We start from the raw sequence: 24,048 nt of genomic DNA, 5'->3' as shown, positions 1-24,048 counted from the left end.
CTTTGATACGCCTCGCTGCTAAGAAACTTCTATTTTTCCTTAAGCTACGCAAAAATATCTCGAACTATACTACGGTCGTTGCATAAATGCTCCTCAGACTTGTGTTAATGTGAGTTAACCTTTGACTCATGATGAGACTCAATCAGATCCCTAAATATGCAAATTTGGGCATTGAACTGGCATCGGAGGGTGCGTAGGTGCGCCGAACATGACTGTCTGGTCATGCTATAAATATATAGCAAGAAATTCCTGCCACGTACGCCATGACACTCTCCACTGCGGTCACGTATGGCACAGACCCGTATATCACGCACTGTGGTATGCCGGTATGCGCCACAGGTGATTCGCTGATTATATGTACCCAGCAATGGCGAGGACAGCCATTGACAATTCAAATGCGAGAGCGTTAAAAATATCCCGCAACATCAGCAGCCTTAATCCGATCAGTGGAAGAAATAAAAATCAGAATCCTATAGAAGGAATTGAACCCCGGCATTAAGCGTGGCAGTCATGTATTCACATCTATTCACACCAAGCCATGCCAGGTCTTGAAACAGCTTTGTTAAAGACCCTACGCTGGCATCATGCCAATGCGAGGACAATTGTGGTTGCAGTGCTACCTATCTAAATTCACAACAAGATGATAGTCATTGCATATGTACGCCTATGATGCAGGCATCATGGAAATTAGTTGTGGCTCCATTGTCGGCTCCCCTTTTAGAAGAGCCTGATAAACATTGCATTTGCACTCCCAGAAGAGTGCATATATAACCATAGTCATATATATTTTAGCATGCCATATTCAAGCGTTGCTTGACCATGGAAGAATATGCTAACGAATAATATTCCGATCCTAGCAGCGTAGCTTGAGCAATGTTTTGATAAAACTGATTTCAGTGCTCTAACGAGAGTGCTCACGTTGCATGAAAACGCAAATTGCCGTTTAATTGCAAGTGTAATTGACGTGCCTGGTAAGCACACGATGACCGCACTACTCTAATTACAAAAACACGTCTACATACCTCATAGCCCTTGTCTCAAAGGGTCAGGGAGGGGAGGGTTCTCGATAACTGCTAGATTTCTAGCACCGTATCTCAGATTGCGTGAAGTCTACCGAATTCTTAATGGACATCATGAGCGGGAATGTGGAAGTAAATTACTTCTGCTCTTGCTTCCACACGGCTCGCGCTTCGGGACTCAGTGCTGTATTCACTGCCTTCTGTATCAATGGGTACTCTGCAGTCCTTCAATTGACATTGTACTGCTACGTAAATGGTTAGCGATGTTTTACGGAGCAACACGCTACACACGCAATACACACTCATGCACGTGCACGCGTAAGCGCTGAGGCGGTATGCATCCATATTGTACACCACAGACTTTTCTGAGGCAACCAGAGTGTTTTACCACTTCATCTTGGGAAACAATAAGGCAGCCATTGCGAACAATTTATTGAGCACTTAAATATCTGAAAATGTGAGTTCATGCCTGTTTCTACTTTTGCCTAAATATATCTTACAAGGGATTCGCTTACACAAAAACGCATATATATATATATATATATATATATATATATATATATATATATATATATATATATATATATATATATATATATATATATATATATATATATATATATATATATATATATATATATATATATATATATATATATATATATATATATATATATATATATATATATATATATATATATATATATATAGACTCTAGGCCGAAACGTCGAAATAAACCACGTTGTGACCGCTCACGGAGGATCTACTAGACTATATATATATATATATATATATATATATATATATATATATATATATATATATATATATATATATATATATATATATATATATGAATGCATGCATGATGTTAGTCTTTTCGTATATGTGTTAATTCACCTCCGTGGAGCATACTACTTCGTGGTCGTAAAACACATTTTTCGCTTGGCCCCATTCGTAGTTTGCCCTTTAGCTCAGCCCTTTGGAAGAGTGGGTGCCAGCAAATTTTCTCCAGGGGCGTTTGGCAAGAGAAATCGGGGATCGTCTGACACAGACAGACATTCAGCATGCTGTGCTAAGACATCAAAAGTATGGATAGACGAATGAACTAATTCTAGTAATATAAAAAAGTGGCGCTATAACATGGACGAGAGGCAATGTGGGTAGGCTGCTAACCTAGGCTCTCTCGCCGACACGTTGAGCCGGTGCATCAATGCCAACGTGCATACGACCTGGCTTTTTGCCTTGCAACTTCTTGAAACGCTTTAATCGCTATTGATAGCTTTTGCGTCTGAGCTTCTGCGTCACTGTTTTTTTCAGGCACGCCAAAAAGGGCCGTTTTATCTGGAAATCCAACGTATTATTGGGGAGTCCCAGATTACATCGGCTGAAAAGGGTGGCACCAAGAAAATATGTATTGCTATCATTTCACAGGTAACAGCTTGATTAAGGTGACCTATGTCCTATAGGTGTGACCCACTGTTCACATTAGCCCCTTTATCATCCGCGAGTGAACGCGTGCAACTCATCGCAAAGGTAACGGTTACAGAGATGAGAAACTAAGGAGGAGGATTGAAGGAGGAAGGACAGGGAGGTTAGCCAGTTCTCAAACTGGCTGGCTACCCTGCGATGAGAAACTAAAATGGAAACTAGTGTTCATGAGAAACTAAGATGAACACTAGACAAACGCCCTTAATTATCACTGCTCTTAGTTATCAACTTGATAGAAAAGTTAGGCAAAATAACTGGTTAGAACTCCAACCAGTAACTCATGAGTGCACTCAAACAGCTCCTGCTCACATGAAGATCAGATGAGCTACCTCCTATTTCCCTCACTGCCATGACCTCTCCTTCTCTCTGCGTGTAGACTCATGTTATATGACAATGAATATAAAAGAAGTGGCTCGGCATTTATGGATTAACGTTCTGTAAATGATTGTGTGGTCTTATTTAAACGTCTTCACCTGATGACGAACTACATTATGCAAGTTTCGCTTGTTGTTCCCTTCATTGCAGTACAGTCTTTAGAACCAGCTTGGAACACAGCTGCCACCATTACACCGTCATGAAGCAAACATTGCTGGGAAGTACTTGTTTCTAAAGACAAAAAAATCGTAAACAGGGGTTGTGTGTTGAGCCAACGTTTCGACAAGTGGACCTGTCTTTCTCTAGGCTAGAAGCATAGACAAAGCTTAAATTCTGCTGGAAGGTGACAAGGTGATGACTTCATATTTATTTTGGCTTCTGTGAAGCTTGTTATGTTAATTATTGAATGAAAATGTCATTGAAGAATTAGGACTGTCACAGCATTCATTGTAATCTGCATCGTATGCTTATTTCTTGCATTTTCCTATTCGGCATGTGCCACTTACGCCCAAGATGCGCCCATGGCAGAATTGGCTGCTGCTACTTGGTGTAAGGGAACAGATGAAGCTACGGTAGTTCGGCTCATACTTGTCTGACATCGCTGGGAAAAAATATAGAAACAAGCAAGAGCTCATTCCCACACGACATATGGGTAGTTCATGCCAAAGCGGTGTCTGAGGGAGTAAAAAAGAAACGGGTCGAACTCCCCACTGTTGTGTAACCGACGCTTCTCCCGTCAGAGGGCAGTGGGAACGAACGATCCATGACGTGCACGTTCTGACTAGCACAGTCTCCGCCACACTGTTTGTCGCAAGCGTTCCCCATCCAGGGCGCCTGCTCCTTCCAAAGATGTACATGGTGGAAGAACAGGCATTCGGCTGTAGTGGTTCTCATCGAAGACGGCATCGTTCCTCAGTCCACATAAATGCGAAATTGCTGCAGTCTACCGGCCTGATCGGGCCACGGCCGAGACGGTGTCGTTACTTGGGCAACACTTGCGTGACGGTAACCGAGTGTAAACCAGGTGGTGGCAGGGCTGGTAGCCGTTCCTCTTGGAAGAACTTGTATGAGAAATAGGACGACACCACGAAGCACATCATGGCGAACATGGCGAACACCTGTTGATAGAAGGTGACATTGCATCAGTTTTGAGCGGCATTGGCATAGCGTCGAAGACCAAGCATCTAACGACCCATTGTGTTTTAGCCATTCAGCTACAGCCCTCTCCGGCTCTCTGACAATGCCTAAGCGCAACGTACAGAGGCCGTGAGAAGTTCTCAGTCAACTAAGTCATGTATTTCCATGCCGCCGATGCCCGCAAACTTTTTAACGGCCCTGTACATAATTTTGTTTTACATAACATTATATTTTAAGGAACTGTTCTTAAGAAGGCCGAAGATGTCGAAAGCAATGTAAGGACGAAAAAGAAACTATAACCAATGAAACTTTATCAATATTGAAGGAGTATCTTGATGCTCACTCCTATATAGTCAATGATGTTTGAAGATGATGAAAAAACTTTGTTTTTATTCGCGATGATCTCAAGATGTATGACTGGTTCCGTTTGTGGTATAACACTATTACGGGACAAGTGCACTGCCATTAGGAACTGAATATATATATATATATATATATATATATATATATATATATATATATATATATATATATATATATATATATATATATATATATATATATATATGTATATATTGGGACATAGTACGTTGAACAAGAACCCAACTATGTGAACATGGTGTAAGTTAAGAATTTTGATCTTCGTTATGTGATAAACTGGTAATAGTCAAGCCTTCTTATACGTTACTCAATTGTATGTAGATAGCCCAGTACTTATAATGATATTGCTGGTAAGATCGTTCATAAACAGCCAAAATAGCAGCTGCACTGAAACAAATCTCGAAGCTATGCCACACACAATATTGAGCGTATTAGAAACATAGTCTAACATAGTACAGCGCAATGACCTTGAAAGAACTACGCACTCAGTAGTGCACGTCTTGTTCTTAAAACCTCAAAATTCTGGTCGGATGTGGTTTAATCATGGAAACCATCTATTAGAAGCCTCTACCATTGTAAGAACTATTCACTAGCAGTCATAACTGTCGGTGCATGCTTATTCCAGACATTCTATTACAGGCAGCGAGGAAAAATAATTTCAATTAAGGAAGATTGGCCTGAGCACATCTCGGCCTTGTACCACGGGGCATCGCAATGTAGTTGTCAATGGTCTCATATTTTTCCAAAAGAACTACCAGCCACACCGTAAGAACCTAAAAGAGTGTACACTTTGAAGGATATTCCTTCCTAGATGAGCTTGCCCTCCATTTACTGGAGCTTGTTGATCAGTGATCTCAATGTAAACAGTATATAGGCTAAAAGAAGTGCAGCGCCATCATAAGAAGGTGCAGAAAAGCGAAACTGCGAAATGTGTTAGGAGGTGCGCGAAGCGGAGGAAAAAATTTACAAGGTTTCTTAGAGATTCGCCTGAGACGTCTCAAAAGTGAAAACTATTCTATGTTTCTACAGTTTCGTTTTCTTTTTAAAGACGACAGTCTTTCTCGGGAACCTTCGAGGCCAAAATTTCGGTCTCTCTGTATATTTGTCTGTTTTTCCGCGGTAACGATACCCTAAACGACACCAAACGATACCTCAAACGGCCGACGCCATCCGAAGCGCCCGCAAATATTGCTCAAGTTTCAGCGTTCGTACCTGTACGATTGTCAAATAAAAAATTGGCCCCGTATCTGCATGTAATCTGCAAATGTCGTCAAAAGACGATAGTCTTGCGTGAGGAAAGAGTGAACAAAACATTTATTTGATGTTCCACGCAAGAAAATCGGTGAATGATATTGTGAAGGCGCTGCGGTAGAGTGCCTCGAGCACGCAGCGGAGGCTAACGAGCGCATCAAGGCACGTCACACGTGAGACATAAGTGCCATCTGGCAGTTTTCTTAAAAAACGAACCGCGTGGCTCTGCGACAAGTGTGCGCGCCCGTCTCAGAGGTGATAAGGTATAGAACGCAAGGCGACTGGTAGGGGGCACCACCGTCTCGTCTTAGCAAAGCATTGGACCCACTCGCCTTTTCGTGCAGCGCAGCGCAGTAAGCGCTACGGTACTTAGAATTACTTATGTATGCCTTTTCTTGTAAAAGACGCACATTCAGATTATATACGGGTTGTTATGGTGCCCCAGACATGCGCAATAATTACATTTTAATGGACAATCGCACAAGTATGAACGCTGAATCTTGAGCAACATTGGTGGGCGCTGCGCATAGGGTCGGCCGTTTCAAGTACCAGGTGCCCTCAAGAGTGGACAAACAGACAAATGAACAGACAGACAAGTAGACAGACCAAAATTTTTACGTCGAAGGTGCCCAAGAAAGACTATAGTCTTTAAAAAAGTTATTGTGCTTATCTTAGGTACCATAAGAACACATCTTTATACTAGAGAAGGCACACACAAGTAATTATAAGGACCGTAGCATTTATCACGCTGCGCTGACAGTGCTACGCGATGCTCAAAAAGGCTAGTGTTTCCAACGCTTTGCTAAGACGACACAGTGGTGGCGCGTGCCCGTTGCTTTGCGTTCTACACCTAATCGCTTCCGAGAAAGCCCCGCATCTTTCTCCGTGGGTGCGCCCGCCTTCCTCCTTTTTCAAAGATAACTGTCACATGGCGCTCGTGTCTAACATGCCTCGATGCCCTCGTTACCGCATTATCAGTCCTTTTCAGAATTCTTAAATGCTCTAGATTTGTAGAACCACTTCAATGACCAGGCAATGACTAGGCACTTCATTCACATGACATGCTCATTGAAAGTGTGTCTTGTTGCTTTCGAAATAGCATGTGTACCCAAACAAGCAGACGTCAGTGTACCCAATTTTGAAACTCCGCTTGAGTGCCGGTGACCTGTCCAGAATGTCTTCCAATCATGTTAGTCACCCCATTACCGTGCATGACGCTGTTAATTTCAAATCACATTTGGAAATGCGCCAGGATCGTGTTGTGGGCTGTTGGCTGGATATGCGTATCTATTACTGAATATTAGCGTTCAGGGACGTGTTTACTCTTTGATGATAACGTATTTCTTGATTTATACAAGTGCCATGCCTACATTTGAGTTATAACTTCATGTGTCTTCTTTTGTCAGTTATTGAACCACACAACGTCTATTTAAAATATGGTCAATAGCCTCCACCCACTATGTTTTTTTCTTTTTTTTCAGTGGCAATCTGTCCCTCGAGCTATTTTTGTGCCTTAAAAAACTACTCAGTTGCCATTTCTTTGGGCAAAACGCTATCAAAGGTCGCTGCAATTAGCTTTCATTTATTTTCACTTGTTTTAGGCGGAAGGCTTCATGCTTACCCCGGCGACTTTGGTGGAAGCATTGTCATCTGGATCTGTGCAGAAAGCGGTGAACTCGAGCAGGCAAACGATCAGGTAGAACAGGGCGATGAAACTGTCACTCACCAGCAGCTGCAAAGGCCTCAGCGTTACTACGCCAGTGTCATACACTCAGGATGCAAACAAGAGAGAAAGCGTAGCGTGGTTTTGTTTTCTGTCGTTTTATTATTCTCAGTCGTCTTCACAACTTAAACAAGTGACCCCAAATTATTCTGCTATATAAACTTTCGCAAGTTAGGGAATATCTACGTTGTCGCTGGTTTCATACGCTATCAGTCGCCAAAATAAATACTTATAGTGATTTTTATCTGGCATACAAAAAATAATCTCGCTCTGGTAAATTGGGTATTGTGAATGCGTATTTTTCTAGTACGGGTTTATACAACGTACTATCTTGATACAGTTAGAGCCGCATGCAAAGAACTCACGAAAATGTGGGGAGTAGTTTGATATACCACAAAGTTGGTGAAAAGTTTTAAAAAACGTGTCATATTGCTTGTGCGAATTTCAGTGCGCAAGCTTGTTTCACGACACTGCTTTACAATATTTCAAGAAGTGGCTGACTGGGATAGTTGGTTTAGCATACTTAATGTTTAACAGTGCGAAAAAATACACTGCAGACAGAAAAAGAATGGGACTAGTGCTGCCCATCCTTTTCCTGTCCACCGTGTATTTTTTTTTTTTGCGCTGTTAAACCTGAAATTTCAAGAAGGATAGCTTCCCGGCAGTACACGCCACTTTCAATAAAAAATTATAGCACATCCACGGAGTGAAGGATGATGAGTGGGGCGAAGCGTCCATCTGTCCGTCCGTCTGGACACACGGACGGACTGACGATCGCATGGACGGATGCATGGTCAGAATGACGGAAGCATAAATGGACCGACAGAGACATGGTCGCAAGGACAGACTCATGAACGGATGCACAAATGGATGGATAGAAGCACGAACGGACAGACATACAGACACACAGATGAACGGACAGAAGCACAGACGCATGGACGGGTGGAAGCACAGACGGGTGGATGGACAGATGAACGGACGGAAGCATGAACGAACGGATAGAAGCATGAACGGACAGACTGACGGACAGACGGACGGACAGATGGATGGACGGATGAACAGACAGACGGAATGACAGACAGACAGTCTCGAAAACGGACAGAAGCATGTACGGTTGGACTGACGGGAGAATGGACGGACGCATGGACGGAATGACACACGAACGTACGGGTGGACCCTTGGCCCCACTCATTCCATTCGTTGATATGCTGTGAAAACAACTAACGTCATCTAGTTATATTATTCCCTTGGACATATACACACAACGCCATATATTGAGCAACTCATAAACTAGATGTGGTTACATATTACTACAACGACTACACAGGATTTAACGACCCATGGCCTAAGAAGCTTTGCCCCTAAACTTTTGTAGAGTTGGGGGGTAGGGGAGGGTATTAATTTATGGTTTGTAGTTAAAGTAGCGGGTTATATGCAGGGGTGAGCAATGCGTGCGAAGATGCAGTATCGATGATAAAACCAGCGCTTAAATATCTTACACTGTGCTCACTCGTAGGAAACCGCCTGCCTATAACCCGCCTCGACCGTAACGTTGGCCTCGTCCTCCAATCGCACTGTGCGAGCTTTTTGATACGTTGTACGCAGTGGCAACGTTGGGATTTTTTCCACGTTCTGTGATTATTATCGTTAGCTTTGCGGAAAATGGCAGTTTCTTTCGTTTCACGGTCGCCATCGCGTTAACAAAGCGAACGCAGAATCGCGGAGAAGCGAACGCTGACAGCGCATGATGAACAGACGAGTGTGATGAGAAGGAATCATGGGATAAATTTGGACGAATAATAGGAGAAATCGGGGGTAAAAAAGTGTGACGGCAAGCAGTAGTGTCTACTCGATTCATGCGGCGTCCTCCAACTCAAACCGCTGGCTCTCTGAAATGCGTGCGGGAAAGTCCTACTACACGAGGAAAAACCGAGTTGTGATACGAAGCCAACTTATTGCGATGTATCGTGCTAACCTATATTCGATGTAGGAATGAGCTGTTTTTTTTGTTTGATGTAGCCCTAGATTTTCCTACGTATTGAAGCTGAAGGGAAACTGAAGCGCGAAACAATTTGTCGCCTATTAGTAAAGTAGAATTTCACAATCCGGAAAACACCACTCTTACTCTGACGCGACGCTTGGTAAGCGACAAAACGTGCGAAAAAAAAATGCGGGTGAAGACGCCACCTTGAAATTCCCGCACCAAACACCATGACGTCATAAATTTCGAAAGTTTCTACTGGCTCTTACGTAGCTGGTAATCAATAAAAATTAAGTACATTATCATATGTGGTAGCCATAGACCTAGCATACGAACTTTCAAAAAATTTCATGCATCTAATGTCGCGAAATTCCGAAAAATACATTTTGAAAATTTTTACGTGACGCGCGGGGTTCTCAGTGCGAAATTTTAAAACGAAATTTCTGCCTTGAAATTCTCCACTCATAATGAACCAATGAAAGTGAAACATGTGGCATTAGAGTTCTGAGAGTGTAGTTTGTCAATTTGAACCAATTGTCATTCTTTCTCTTTAGTGTCCATTTAAAGCTTTGTAGTGTTGGAAAATAGCTCAATATAAAGGATAATTTGATTTATTCGAGTACAATGCAGTTGGGTTTGCAGTATTGAGCTTAGAACGCATTTGAGTCATGCTTAAGGAAAAAACAAAATAATACACAAAGTTCTGCACGTTCTAAAGACAGATGGCCAAACGGACGTCCATGTTCTGTACGTTCTAAAGAAAGATAAAATATTTAGGGCTTATTCATCCGAAAACAATCATTTTTGTAAATTTTGCGCAAATTTGGTTCAGCGAATTCCGCTTGCCAAGAATATTTTGGGAACGAAAGACATGCTCGTTCGATCGAGTTATTCTGTGTGTCGCGTAAAAAAAAGGTACATAAAAGGTTGCTAAATAAAGTGTACGGAAGGCAGCCAGTACTTTCTTGGGGCGTAAGCTCGAAAAAGTGCAGAGGTTTCTTGCGGGTGCAGCCATTTTTCACAAAAGCTTTTCTAGTTCCAGATGAATTACCGCATAAGCATATCTAATAGAAATAAGAGAGAGAGAAAGACATGAAGGGTAACCAGAAGGAAATTCTCTGGTTTGATACCCTTGCACTGGGGAAGGCATATGTAGGTACAAGGCAAGGAAGGGTAAAAAAAGGAGAAAGGGTTAGAATTATAAAGAAAACAAAAAGTTGTATACACGCTCAAGCAAAGGAGTGTCAGTTGTTTAGAACCAAAATTCAAAGAGGGCCTCCAAGACGAACTTTGCTTAATTCATTTATTTCAAGTTGGATTATTTTTTCAAAAAAAATTCATGCTGCTGTATTTTGAACGTGAGTGGTGCATGCGGGGTAGCGTTTATCATCAGCCCACTAATAGAAAGATTTCGGGCGGTTTTACGGCGCAGGTAAATAGTAAGGAAACCACGGCGATGAAGGCCTAGCATAACCTCGTATAAAGAATCAAGGACATCTCGCATTTTTTGTCGGGCTTGCGCATAGAATAAAAGCTGGAGGTGATGACGTTGGTGCCGCTTCGTGCGACTGCTCGTACGCTCGGGAAAATTCGCGACTGTGTCAGCACACATGCGGCTACTCGTTTCTTTGCGACAGGAGACGGAGCTGTAACGCAGTGGTCTTACGGAGAGCGGTACGTTGAAGCATCTGGCAAGGGCCTCCTGGGCACGCAGCACGAACACCATGATGACCAAGAAAGCGAACAGGAACGATGTGATGACCACGAACAGGCTGAACTCGTAGCGGTGTATATAGGCGTAGTAACAATCCCCGCTGATTGACTCGATACAGATGAGCCCGCACAGGCCCAGAGTCTGCAAGGGTGGAAAAAGAATCGTCAGCTTTGAACTGAAGAGGCAATATTTAAAACAATCTCATTAAGGGCACCACTTCATTCATATTGTTCCTACTTCATTCATATTGTTCCTACAAAATTATCTGTCGTTTTGCATTTTTGGATTTCTTGTGGCACATACAATTTTTTTTCACGTAGCTTCAAAACATACAGAGAGAGAAAGAAAGATCAAAAGAGAGAGGGATAGAGAAATTCTTAGGTCCATCGTGCCAATACAGTAATCTGCGCAACAATTTTTTTTAGTGAATCGAGTTAGGTGACCAGTAAATTTCAGTTACGCATATTCGAAAAGTTCGCCCGAGGTCACAGTTACTTGAAAAGGCTACACAGCACATTCAAAACAACAGGTGTAGTTGGATTCATTCAGTGTTCATCACACGGAATCTTTCTCTAGCTGTGAAAGAAAAAAAAAACACAGCAACAACAAGAGTGGCCTATGACTTTTGAGTGTAAGATACATGAATTCTTTCAGAAAAAAAAAACACCTAGAGAAATGAATCAAGCTTGATAGAAAGACACTGTATTTACGACTGATGGTTCAAAGGTATGCAAAGTGTAAATAGCAGCAAGGAAATCAATTTGAGAAAACTAAAAGACTGTACCAATGCGTACGCGTATTATCGAAAGTCCGATGTACAGCTGTCCACCTACTTTTATGTCATGCACACTGGGCACACTCATCATGCCCGCTTACACAATTATTTACGTGCCTCGTCGTAACTGCAATACTAATATCTGGGGCTTTACGTCCAAAAATGACGATATGGTTATGAGAGACGCCGTAGTTTAGGGCTTCGGCAATTTCGATCATCTGGTGTTATTTAACGTGCATTGACATTGGCCATTCTCGTCGTTCAGATGGCTTCATACAATAGTCTATTTCTTAATATAAAAAGAAACGTCTTGGAACACATGTAGCGTACAAAACTGTGTGGCACTTGCACATACGACAATAATCTGCGAAATGTCCGGGACATGTAATCGTCTTCGTGTTGCATTGATACTTCCCAAGCTTAGTTTTCGCCCCTCCCAGTTCAACCAACGTAGCTTCTACTAAATGAAAGTCAAATCCTATTGATCTTTCCATCTACTCACGCAACTAAACATATAATGCGTGCTTCTTGGGGCCAGTGGTATTGATATACATGTTTATGGCAGCGTACTACATGCGTGCTAGCCTGTCCGGTGCGCACAGGACACATCGCACATCCACCTTTTTAGACAGCGCGAGATGTTGCCACGTGTAGAACAAAACCAGAGGCCACTTCTCCAGCCAGTTTATGGCGTCTTTACATCCTTGATCAGACTTTCTACGCCTACCGCGACAGTTATTTGCTGGTAGCTTGTCTTATTCAGGTGGTCCATCTGGCCGGTCACACACTCATGGCTTTTTTACCTAGTGTCAGTACGATTTGCCCAGACCAGCACGCAAGCAACTCCTGCTAGCCCATTTACTTTTAAGTGTTTTTCTATGGAAACTGTTACAATGCACTTCACGTCAGACTAATTACATTTCAACTTTGTAAGAAGTCCATATGCTTGCAAAAAAAGTACCATTTCCGGAAAGTCGTGCGCAATGCTTTGTTGAATGGAGACGAGGAAAACTTTAATAACTTCAAATTTCACGCAATGACTGCCTACAAAAACCACTTCCGCCGTTTGTTTCTACGCGTGTGTGTTGCGGGTGCTGTTCGCTGAGAGCACATTTAAAAGCACCGAATTCTGCACGCAGATTTTCCCTCGCTTCCTTCACGTGTAGTAGAAAACGGCATAAACGCTTTTTGAAAAAGGTTTACCTGCAGTGCTACATAACCTGGAAACCATCTCCTTCATGGCGGAGCCAGGTAAACGATGTTCCGAAAGAAACGAATGTTAGTTATGCCACGCTAGACTTTTGATTGATATGGGGGGTTTAACGTCCCAAAACCACCATATTATTATGCGAGACGCCGTAATGAAGGGCTCCGAAAATTTTGACTACCTGGGGTTCTTCAACGTGCACCCAAATCTGAGTACACGGGCCTACAACATTTCCGCCTCCATCGGAAATGCAGCTGCCACAGCCAGGATTCGATCCTGCGGCCTGCGGGTCAGCAGCCGAGTACCTTAGCCACTAGAGTACCGGGGCCACGCTAGACTTTTCCATAATGGTTTCGGGCTATATTGTATACGGGAGGGATGAATGAGATACTACAGATCTCCACACTACTTGTAGAAAAAATTGCGGGGGGCGTTATTGACACAGCTGAAAAAAAGAAAAAAAAGGTAGAGGAGCTAAGCGTTGACGACTTGGTGTAACGCCATGTACATAAAGAATCAAGGTCATCGTTTTGTGCTTTCTGTTTCATTTAGACGAACACCTAAAATTGTGCACAGATGGTCGTAAATATTCATAAGAATTGGGATGAAGAGGCAAAATCTGTGGATGGGTTCGATCATACAGGACGCCCACTCGGCATTTCTACCTTAAAGTCGGCTTCTACACGATTATAAATGGCTGCTGTATTTGTTGCCGTTGTCTATACACACATTCACAAACTAAGACAAAAACACAGACTGTGTTTGAGCAACCTAGAGCCTTGTAAGTACTAGCCAGCATGGACAAGCGATGATTTCCGCTGACTTTACAGGCGGAAAGGCTTGTTTTTCGTAATTCCGCTTGTAAACTTCAACATCTGTGAAATTCAGTGGGACGCTGTTTATGTGGGTCATACAAGAGATTAAGTTGATGTAGGTACTTATAATAATTCCGAGAAATCTGTGAGTCACTATATTGCGATATGAATGATTTGGTTTGCTTTGTTTGGTCTTTCCTCTCTTTCTCTCGCCTTGCCCTTGGTTCACGCATGTGGTATAACAAAACGCAAGGCTTCATTCATCATCATCATTATCTTCATGATCAGCCTGACTACGTCCACTGTAGGGCAGAGGCATCTCCCATGTTCCGCCAGCCAGCTCGGTCTTGTGCTTGTTTCTGCCATTTTATACCCGCAAACTTCTTAATCTCGTCTTCCCACCTAAATTCCTCTCTCTCCCTAACCCACTTGCCTTCTGTGGGAATCCAGTAAGTTACCCTTAATAACCAGCGGTTATCCTGTCTACGCACTACATGTCCGGCCTATGTTAATTTTCTCTTCTTGATTTCAAGAGAACGATGACGAAGTATTCGTGTATCCAAGCGCTTCTCTTTGTGCTATCCAATTTTTTCGGTGCAACCTTCAGTTTTTCTCTGGTTCCTCGGCTCCGCGACTTGTGGCCAATGACGCGGGGCCTTCCGGAGGACCGCCTGGCCAGCAGTAATCTCGGCCGACCACCGCGAGAAATAGAGGAACCTCACTCAGTGACAGCGAGGACACATAGCTGTACTCAGCCGCCTCGGAAGACGACTCATCCAATGATGATTTCATTCCTGCCCGGAGCAAGAGGGCGAAGAGGAAGATCGTCAGCGCAGCCTCGCCCACCTGTGCGAGTACAGCGACTATGAAGTCAAGGCATGAACACTGGCCACACGTCATCATGTTCGTGCTAGAAGAAATCTCAGGAAACCTGCTACTGCTGAACAGGCAAGCAGTCTCCACTTTTCTGGAACGTGTGGTACCTAATGAAATCTAAAAAATCAGAGTAAATGCACGAAAAATTATACTTGCCATAGACGTATTTTACGTGAACGCGCTTGGACCACTCAAAGAAGAGAGTGAGCTAGGTGGCATCAAAGTGCGCCCCTTTACACTTATTGACAACACATCCATAACTGGTGTGATATAGGACGTAGACATTTAGATTCCCTAAGCTGACTTGCCTACCCTCATCAAACCGGCAAATGAGGGTACTGTCATCACTCAGGTACACCGCCTTGAAAAGTACGCCGCCTTTGACCATCCCATGTCAAAGCCAGACGTTTTCGACATCCCGTTCGGCCTTTTGTGAAAAAGCCACTTAAGTGTCATCAGTGCTTTAAACTAGGTCACGTCAAGGGCATGTGTCCGAACTCCCTACGGTGCCCCTGGTGTGCAGGAACCCATTTGGAAGGTGCGTGTAAATCCACATTTCTTGAATGCGGTAACTGAAATGGCTCAAACCCTGCCTTATTGAAAGAGTGCCCTCGAAATAAGAAGGAGCACGTGGTGCTTAAGCAAATAGTCACAGACAATTAGACCCACAGGGATGCTGCCGAAACAGTCTAGCATCAGCAGCGGCGTCAGCGCCGTCGTTAGACCTCGACTGCGCAAACTCGAAATGACAGCGCCACCTCTACTGCTGCACCATTAAGTCAAGCTGCAACAGGACCGACTAATTCAAAGAAGACTACGGAGAGGACTATCTCTACAGAAGAATGGCCTATTCTTCCTATTCATCCGCTAACCATAGAATGTCAGAAGACCACGCCCCCTCAGGAGTCTTCACCAACCACTGATGACACACATATGAAAGATGGCAAAATCATAACTATGCTTCGTTCTCTCATGGATGCCATATGGGAGAACTTTTTGGACATGAGAACAACGTCTGCTCGAAGCGCTCTCAAAGTACTGGACGCCTTAAGCCCAGAACTTGAATCGCTCGAGCAGAAATACGGCTAACGATCGCCATCATTTTTATGAAGTCAAGGAAGCATTCATCATTCAGTGCAACTCCAGTGGACTAAAACCGTGTCTTTTCAGACTTTTGTCAGTTACTATGCGTCAATGTGTTCCAAGTCATCTGCATTTGTGAACCCAACGCGTGTGCGAGCTCTCCTCTCTCTCCTTTTTTTCCATCTTTCAAACTCCCTCATTCCTATCCCCAGTGTAGGGTAGCATACCGGTCGCTCCAGACTGGCTAACATCCCTGCCTTTCCTTTCCCTCCTGTTCCTCATCTTGATTTTAACTATGACATATTTAACCCCAGTTTGTGCCCTGTATCCACTCCGCTCTCTTCTTGTCTCTTATGGTTATACATATAATTTTCCTTTCCATCGCTCGCTGCGTCATCCTCAATTTAAACTGAACCCTCTTTGTAAGTCTCCAGGTTTCTGCTCCGTAGCTAAGTACTCGCAAGATGCAGCTGTTATATACCTTCCTCTTGAAAGATAGTACCAATCTATCAGTCATGATTTGAGGGTGCATGCCAAGTGGACTCCGCCCCATTTTTATTCTTTTAGCTACTTCAATCTTGTGGTTCGGCTCCACGGTTATTACCTGTCCTAAGTAGACATAGTCTTTTACAACTTCAAGTGCCCTGTTACCTATCTTGAAGCGCTGTTCTCTTCCTAGGTTGTTATACAATACTTTCATTTTCTGCAGAATAATTTTAAGACCTACCTGTCTGCTCTCCTTATCGAACTCCATAATCATAACTTGGAATTCGTCCCCTTCATTACTCAGCAATGCAATGTCATCGGCGGAATGCAGGTTACTTAGGCGCTCTTCATTAACTCTTATTCCTAACTCTTCCCATTCTAGGCCTCTGAAAACTTCCTGTAAGTACGCAGTAAATGGAATTGGGGAGTTGTATCTCCCGGCCTTACACTCTTCTTGATTGGCATTCTGTCGTTTTCTTTATAGAGCATAGTTGGGGCAGTTAATCCCTTGCATATTTTTTTCATGAGGTTTATATATGCTTCGTCGACACCCTGATTCCATTGTATCTGTATGACTACTAATATTTCTACTGAATCAAGCGCCTTCTCGTAATATGTATAGTGGCTGACTGTATTCTGAACATTTATCTAATACCTCATTGATAGTATGAACGTGGTCGATTGTTGTGTAGCCTGTTCGAAATCCTGCTTGTTCCTTTGGTTGATTGGATTATAGTGTTTTCTTAGTTCTGTTAGTGATTACCTTTGCAAATAGCTAGTATGCGATGGAGAACAAGACGATCGGCTTGCAATTCTTCATTCTTTGTCATCTTCTTTGTTATGTTATAAGATGATGTTAGCATTATTCCGAGATTCTGGTACTCTTCTCGACAGGAGACACTTCATAAACAGGATGATTAGTTTTTTTAACGCAATCTGTCTTTCGTCTTTCAGCAGATGTGATGTTACCTGATCCTCACTAGCAGCTTTGCCTCTTTTCTATCCCTCCAAGGGTTTTCTGACTCCTTCTATTGTTACTTGTGGTATGCCACCTGGGTTACTGCTAGTTCTGATGTTAAGGTCATGGTTGTCTTGGCTACGTTTATTTTTACGATAAGGTAACTTTCCTTTATACCACCTGATGTTTGACGCCTCCAGATGCTCGGTGCACTTACGCATACTACCTGGTGATGCCGGAAATCACAGCTTCCACTACTGCGTATTTCTCCTTTGTCGACCACAGGGGACAAATGCACTTCTTTTGAAGACACTTACAATTTCAGCTATCCTCAGCAGCCCATTGGCGGTGGCCATAAAGCCTCGGTCAGCACCGATGGTCGGCATATTGCTGGGTTCCACTGTGCTTTGCAGTCCGCACAGCCTCAGCAGGCCTTTCTGCGAAAAGTCATCAATAACACTTATATGTATTGCCTGCCGAGAAGTTTTTATTGATGCAACACAACTTTATTTTTCCGGCGTCTTGCCTTTCTTCTGTTGCCCGTGTGTGCACGTTTTCACTTTTAGAATGAGAAACATAACTGATACCAGTTTTACTATTTAAATTTTACAAATACAGCTTTGTTATCCTGCTCGTAAAAGTAGATTTTATGGTGAAGTGAACGGCGAGAATGGGGATAGCCTAATTTATGGGCAGAATGGCAGGTGGGGTTTGTCGCTCAGTTTCTCGAATATAAGAATCTGCACAAAATAGTGCGTGTAATTTAGTAGGTTACCTGCACAAATGACAGGACTTAAGAAAGTAGCTTGACATAATATTGATAATAATCACTTATGAGGTTTTACGTACCAAAACTACCATATGATTATAGAAATGTCGTAGTGAAGGGCTCGAAAAATTTTAAACACGTAGAGTTTGAAAACTCATGCCCCTAAAATTTAAGTACACGACCATCAAGCATTTTAATCTCTATCGATAGGGCTACTGCGACTGCCGGGATCGGACCCATGACGTACTGCGCAAGAGCCGAGCATCGTAACCACTGTCCACCACAGTGGTTGCGTGGTATCTAGATTTAGTATGACAAATTTTTGCAGTGCTACTGGCATATGTTGTGCGCTAACTCATGGTGCCAGCTTTAGTGTTATTGCACTGGAGTGAAAAACCATGACGACTGTAACATTTAGGGCGATTTTCATCGCTGATTTTGTGATTGTGGAACGCCTTCTTCGGAAGCCTAAGAATATTGTTGGCCGCTGGATGCTGATTAATGATCGAGCCAGGCATGGCTTCCTTGAAGAACTCATGGAGATTGTGTACTCAACGCTTCATTAAAACACTCAACGCCCCTTTTGTTATCTATTTCCTTGTCTTGCACCCATGTTCGCAAACGTCAGTTTTTCTGCACGTAATACAAATGTCAACTACCTCAATTGTCTGTTGTTCTAGGGTGGGCTGTTGAAGATTGTCACGGGGTCGCCCCACCGTGGTGGTCTTGTGGCTAAGGTACTCGGCTACTGTCCCGCAGGTCGCGGGATTGAATCCCCGGCGGCGGTGGCTGCACGCCCGATGGAGGCCGAAATGTGTTAGGCCCGTGTGCTCAGATTTGAGCGCACGTTTAAGAACTCCAGGTGGTCAAAATTCCCGGAGCCCTCCACTACGGCGTCACTCATAATCATATGGTGGTTTTGGGACGTTAAATCCCATATATCAATCAGATTGTCATCGGGTGTCTGCACTTAATGTTGCTGAACAGTCAACCATACAATGCTCTACGATTCCTTAGCTCCTTCAAATTTTTATCGAACCTTGCTTAGCTGGCTCAAAAAAGTTTGCGTGAAGCACAAGTATCTGCCGCAATAAATGATTTCTCCAAGTCGTTCCTCAGGCACTTCCCATGATATTTGTTTTGTCTGCGCTCTTGGTTATTCGACAATATCCAAGCATGAATACATTTTTCCATTTGAATGAACAAAATACTTCTCCGTTCACTTGAAGTAATACTTTACGTTGACTTTACTGGTCGTAGTGCACAACATTTACAATTAAAAGAATATTGGTGAATCTTCAGGAATAAGAATCGTTACATGTTCTTATTAGCGATCTTTTTATAACACTTAAATGACACGTGCGTCTGATGGTTAGTGTATAGGACTTAAATGCTACACAAAAGCCTCAGATACCTTAGGGATGTCGTGAGCAATGAATAATCTCTGGACGCCATGCTCAGAAATTGCACTGGTTATCAATGTTCTCAGTTTCACGTCACTGTGGCAGCAGGCAATTTTTTGCTCGTTCCTACATCGTCCAACCAATGCTCGCGAACGTTTAGTTTTTTGACGAATCTACTAGTATTTCAAGCGTAAAGTATCATCCAGTCTGAGTGTGAATTAAACCCTGGCCTTCTGCGTGGTAAGCATGCAAGTGCTCACGAAACCCCACCAGTGCTTCGTAAAAAGAAAAGACTAACACATAGAATGTCGTTTAAAGGGCGGGGTCTTCTTAACGCATATAATATTGCATGGAAGAATTGTAGAAACGCACTAGGCGTAAAAACATGTGAACTGCGTGAAGAGTGGGGTGCAAAAGGAGCCCATTACAAAGTTTACAGGTATGCATGGCTCCTTACAGATGCGTAGTGGATACATTGCCAGTTTGCAAAATGAAGCATTATGGCACAGTGGGCTCTTTGTAACTGTGTGCACAGTAAATATTTCAGAACAGTTTACAACGGCCAATATTACGTGAAAAAGCGTTCCTGTCCTTCCAGGATAGTTGAAGGTGGTTTGCACGAAGGCGGATCACGCTAACGCGTGCGACTCCTGAAAGCGAAGCTGAAGCATCCTCCGTATAAAGGAAATGTCCTTGTAAAAGGACTTGTTGTTGGGATAGTTAGCAGAGCATTTTTAAAAGTTAATTCGAGCACGAAAACATGACACGATCACTCACACACGCACACACCCATGCATCAAACACACACAGCGTTCTGTGTGTTTGATGCATGGGTGTGTGCGTGTGTCAGTGATCGTGTCGTGTTTTCGCACTCGAATTAACTTTTAGAAAAAGAAATGTCCGCCGCGATGGCGTATCAGTTATGGCACTCGGCTGCTTACCAGTTCACTGGTTCGATCGTGGTCGTGGCGGTCGAATTTCGGTTGAGGCAAAATGGTAGTAAAGGCTTGTGTACTGTGCGATGTAAGTGCACGTTAAAGAGTGTCACTTTGTCGAAACTTCCGGAGCCTTCAAATATCTCATAACAATTTCGGGAGGTGAAATTCCACATAATATGATAATACTTGTATCCAAATGAAAATAAATGGCATCAGGTGGTAACCTTCGGTCACTTTATCAAGTTTGTTTAATTATTCGTGATATCTAGACCGGTTCGCTGGCTCCTACATACGTTCAATGAAACAATTGCACCGCCGGGGGACATTTGCACACGAAAGGTGAGCAGCGAGGTTCTGGGTAATATTCACCTAGAATCTCTTTTCCTTTCCACTCCCACACACCGAGCAGAATGTAAGATAATATACGTTGGCTAACCACTGTGTAATTCATTGAAGCGCTTTGTCTTCAATTTGTCGTTTGACGGCAACGCCATGCTGGCGTGCGGAAGGTAAACGCGTAACGCGATCACATGATAATGGCCGACTATGCAATAACCAATAATGTATTCACCTCTGGCGGCTTGAATTGATCTAAAACACTTACAGAACACGAAATGCATGCGGCTCACGTGTTTCAGAAAAAAAATGTAATTAATGTCAAATAATAATAAATATGATGTCGTTATAGCAAAGTAGAATATATGGAAGAAGATTCCAGAGTCGCAAGCCATCTGGAACCTCCTTCAGTTGTGTTTAGACGCACCGTGCTCTCCACCTGCTTGCGCTCAGCCATGTTGAATGAACAAACAGTCGATATGCAAAAAAACCGAATAAAAACAATGGAACAGATTGAAAACTCGCTGATGTAAAAAACATATAAAAACGTATAAAACGTTTGCCCTTCTTCACGCACAACATGACATAGTTATGATCCATGCAACTTTGATCTAGTTTCATAGCCAGCAGGTGTTTTGTAACATGTTACAGAAGAACAATCAGACTATTCGCTGATATTCCTATGCACGGGTGCATCATTAGTTCCATGTTAAGGGGTGCGCTTTTCGCGTATTCAGCATGAGTTGTAGACTCGCCAGGTTTTACACCCGAACACATCATATAGAGTATAGCATTTTTTAGACCTCAACTTTATCGTGACAATTGTGGCTGGAGGCGACTAGAGCTCACACAACTTTGTATGTACAGTCAGTCGACGCATATCCGTAATCGACGCATATCCGAAGCGCAAGGAAGTATTTCTTCCTTGCGCTTCAAATTGTGAACCCCGAACTTGACGTTAAGACGTTGATGAAGTTCTAAATACCTAAACATTTCTATGACGACCCAACGATGAAAGCTGTCCGCCCTTCACTGCATCACGTAATAAGAATTGCTATAAAGAAATGAATATTGAAAACAAAGTAAGTACGAACGAAACAACATTATCGTCGGTTAGTTTCGAACCCACAAACCTAGCTCAGAAGAAGAATGTTTTACTGACTGATCGAAGCAGACACGCCCTCAGACCCACAGCTCAGCTGACCCGTATGGATTTTTTTCTGCCGGCGGTTAAAAAAATTGTAAAAGGCGAACACATTGTGTGAGGGGTTTGGGGAGAGACTTGAGAACGGTGAAACAACAGCCCTCTTTCGGCTGATATGTAAAGCTCACTTGAGATATTGCAAACATCAGGAAAATCCTAACAATGCAAAAAATTGAAGCCATAAAAACACGTCTGCGGAATGCATTTCATTGGTCGCGGGAGACGCCTTCAGTTATGTCGTTCCAGATTCTGCCGAACGCTAGAAAAAAAAAAAAAAACGTACCCGTGCTCATGCCATCGAACGACGATGCCTAGGAATCTGCAAAGTTAAACAGCACGAAAACGCACCCACAGGACGAATGCCAATTCATTGAGTCAGCGCTGGTCCTGTGTGTATTTTCTTGTGTCTTCGCCTTCCGGGCTGCTTAATTTTGCAGATTTTGCACCAAACTGCCCAAACTACAACACTCATAACTCAAAATTCCAGTAACAAATGCCATGCAGAACACGCCCGGAAAATGCAAGCGCGTAACGCGGGGGGCGTCACTGGAAACAAAAGACGTGCTATTCACCGCCTCTTTGTCACCTCTCTGTCAACATTTAGATATTACAAGTGCACTTCTCCGTCTGAAGACTCTTGCGTGGTGCTTCTCTGAAATATATCAAAGGCAGCGCTCATGCATGCATGATTTGGATCACTCTCAGATGACATTCCGCGTGGGATTTTTGATATGTAGGAAGGGCTCCCACTATTGATATTTTTTTCAACGATATTTCTAGATATATATGAAGCATCACTTGAAAAAAAAATAGCGAGTTTGTTTGTGCGCTGATAAGTTGCCTGAACACTGCTATCGCGTTTTTCTCTGACAAAGATTGTCTGGTGTTCAGTTTGTCGAGTGCAAGTGTTGGCAGCAGTGCACAGGCTGCGACAGTTTTTCCACGTACAAGGTTACAAAGCTGCACGTCGTCGCTGTGATAAATAAGCGAAAAAGGTGCGCACTTCTCGCTTGCACACTTGTGTCCGATGCGTTATCAAATGTAATGTGCGCCGCTCTGCACGCTCTCCTATCGCTAGAGAAAAGCGGAAAGGGGTTACTTAACGCATTCGCGCGTTACTTGTTTCACTTGCAATCTCCACATGCCTGTAATGAACAACGGAAGCAGCAAGTATATGACGTTTGCTACAGCATGCGCCGATGAGCACGTACTATTTTAGGAGCCGGACATAATAAATCGGCCCAATAATCTATCAACCGCGTATAAGCTGCTCGAGAAAAACAGCAAGAGTTTGACTCTAGCCATCTATGTTGCAATCAATTATCTTCTCGGCACTGGAGTACGCGGATTTCACCGATTACCAAGAAAAAAAGGAAGGCAGGGAGTAATGTTGTGATTTGCTATGCTCCCCTGCACTGGGGTAGGAAATCGTGAGATTAAAAAGAGAGTGCGAGATAGAAAATAAATAAGAGCACGACATGGACATGCACATGCACACACGAAAACGTTCCACTCAGGGTCGTTCAGACAAGCCACTAGTTTGCAGGAAGCCCAGTAGCGCTTGCACGGCCTTCTGCGACTTTCAGTCTGGACAATGGCGTAATATTCTTTCCTCTGACGGAGACTTGTCATATAACTTCTTGAGTGTATCCGAAAGAGATTGCCTTAGTATTTTGCAATCCCGGCAGTCACGCAGGATTGTTTGAATTGCCTCTCCATCTCCGCAGAGTACAGAGGCGGCGGGGTCGATCATCCCTACGCGGAACGCATACACACGGGTAAACGCAATCCCTAACTATATCCTGCACAGAACAGTATATAGCGTCGCCTCGTCGATACCATGCTGGAAGTCGTAAGCTTAACGTAGGATCAAGGAGCATAATATTGCATGCGTAAAATGCTATTTATTTCAATGCGACATGTATCATTGGCGAGCAAGCTTGCGGAGCTTCCTAGCACTGTTGGTCATGAGGTAGCGATTGATAGGTTAAGGTATTTTGAATGGACTGAAAAGGCAGCTTGATCAGCCCGTTTATTACCGATAATTCCATTGTGACTTTACAGCCACTGACATTCAATATATCGCTCATTCTCGGTTGTGGGGTGTAGTGTTTCTGCCATATCAA

The 24,048-nt window shown here is 43.2% G+C and overlaps 1 protein-coding gene across 3 annotated transcripts in view; it reads right to left on the bottom strand.

The window, feature by feature from the left end:
• Positions 1 to 3,229: 3,229 nt before the first annotated feature.
• The window catches only part of LOC119177220 (uncharacterized), a 79,913-nt gene continuing 59,094 nt past the window's right edge, over positions 3,230 to 24,048 (bottom strand). For all 3 annotated transcript variants that reach the window (XM_037428637.2, XM_075878274.1, XM_075878273.1), the window contains 4 exons: positions 17,590 to 17,709; positions 11,025 to 11,213; positions 7,276 to 7,386; positions 3,230 to 4,003 (listed from right to left, as the gene is read on the bottom strand). In XM_037428637.2, the coding sequence (XP_037284534.2) occupies positions 3,866 to 4,003; positions 7,276 to 7,386; positions 11,025 to 11,213; positions 17,590 to 17,658 (507 nt within the window). In that variant the 5' untranslated portion in view covers positions 17,659 to 17,709 and the 3' untranslated portion in view covers positions 3,230 to 3,865. The remainder of the gene's footprint in view (positions 4,004 to 7,275; positions 7,387 to 11,024; positions 11,214 to 17,589; positions 17,710 to 24,048) is intronic.

The sequence above is a fragment of the Rhipicephalus microplus genome, chromosome X (genome assembly GCF_043290135.1).
Source record: "Rhipicephalus microplus isolate Deutch F79 chromosome X, USDA_Rmic, whole genome shotgun sequence".
In the NCBI taxonomy this organism is placed as follows: domain Eukaryota; kingdom Metazoa; phylum Arthropoda; class Arachnida; order Ixodida; family Ixodidae; genus Rhipicephalus; species Rhipicephalus microplus.
The sequence above is the reverse complement of the archived record's forward strand: the minus strand, read 5'-3'. Positions and strand labels throughout refer to the sequence as shown.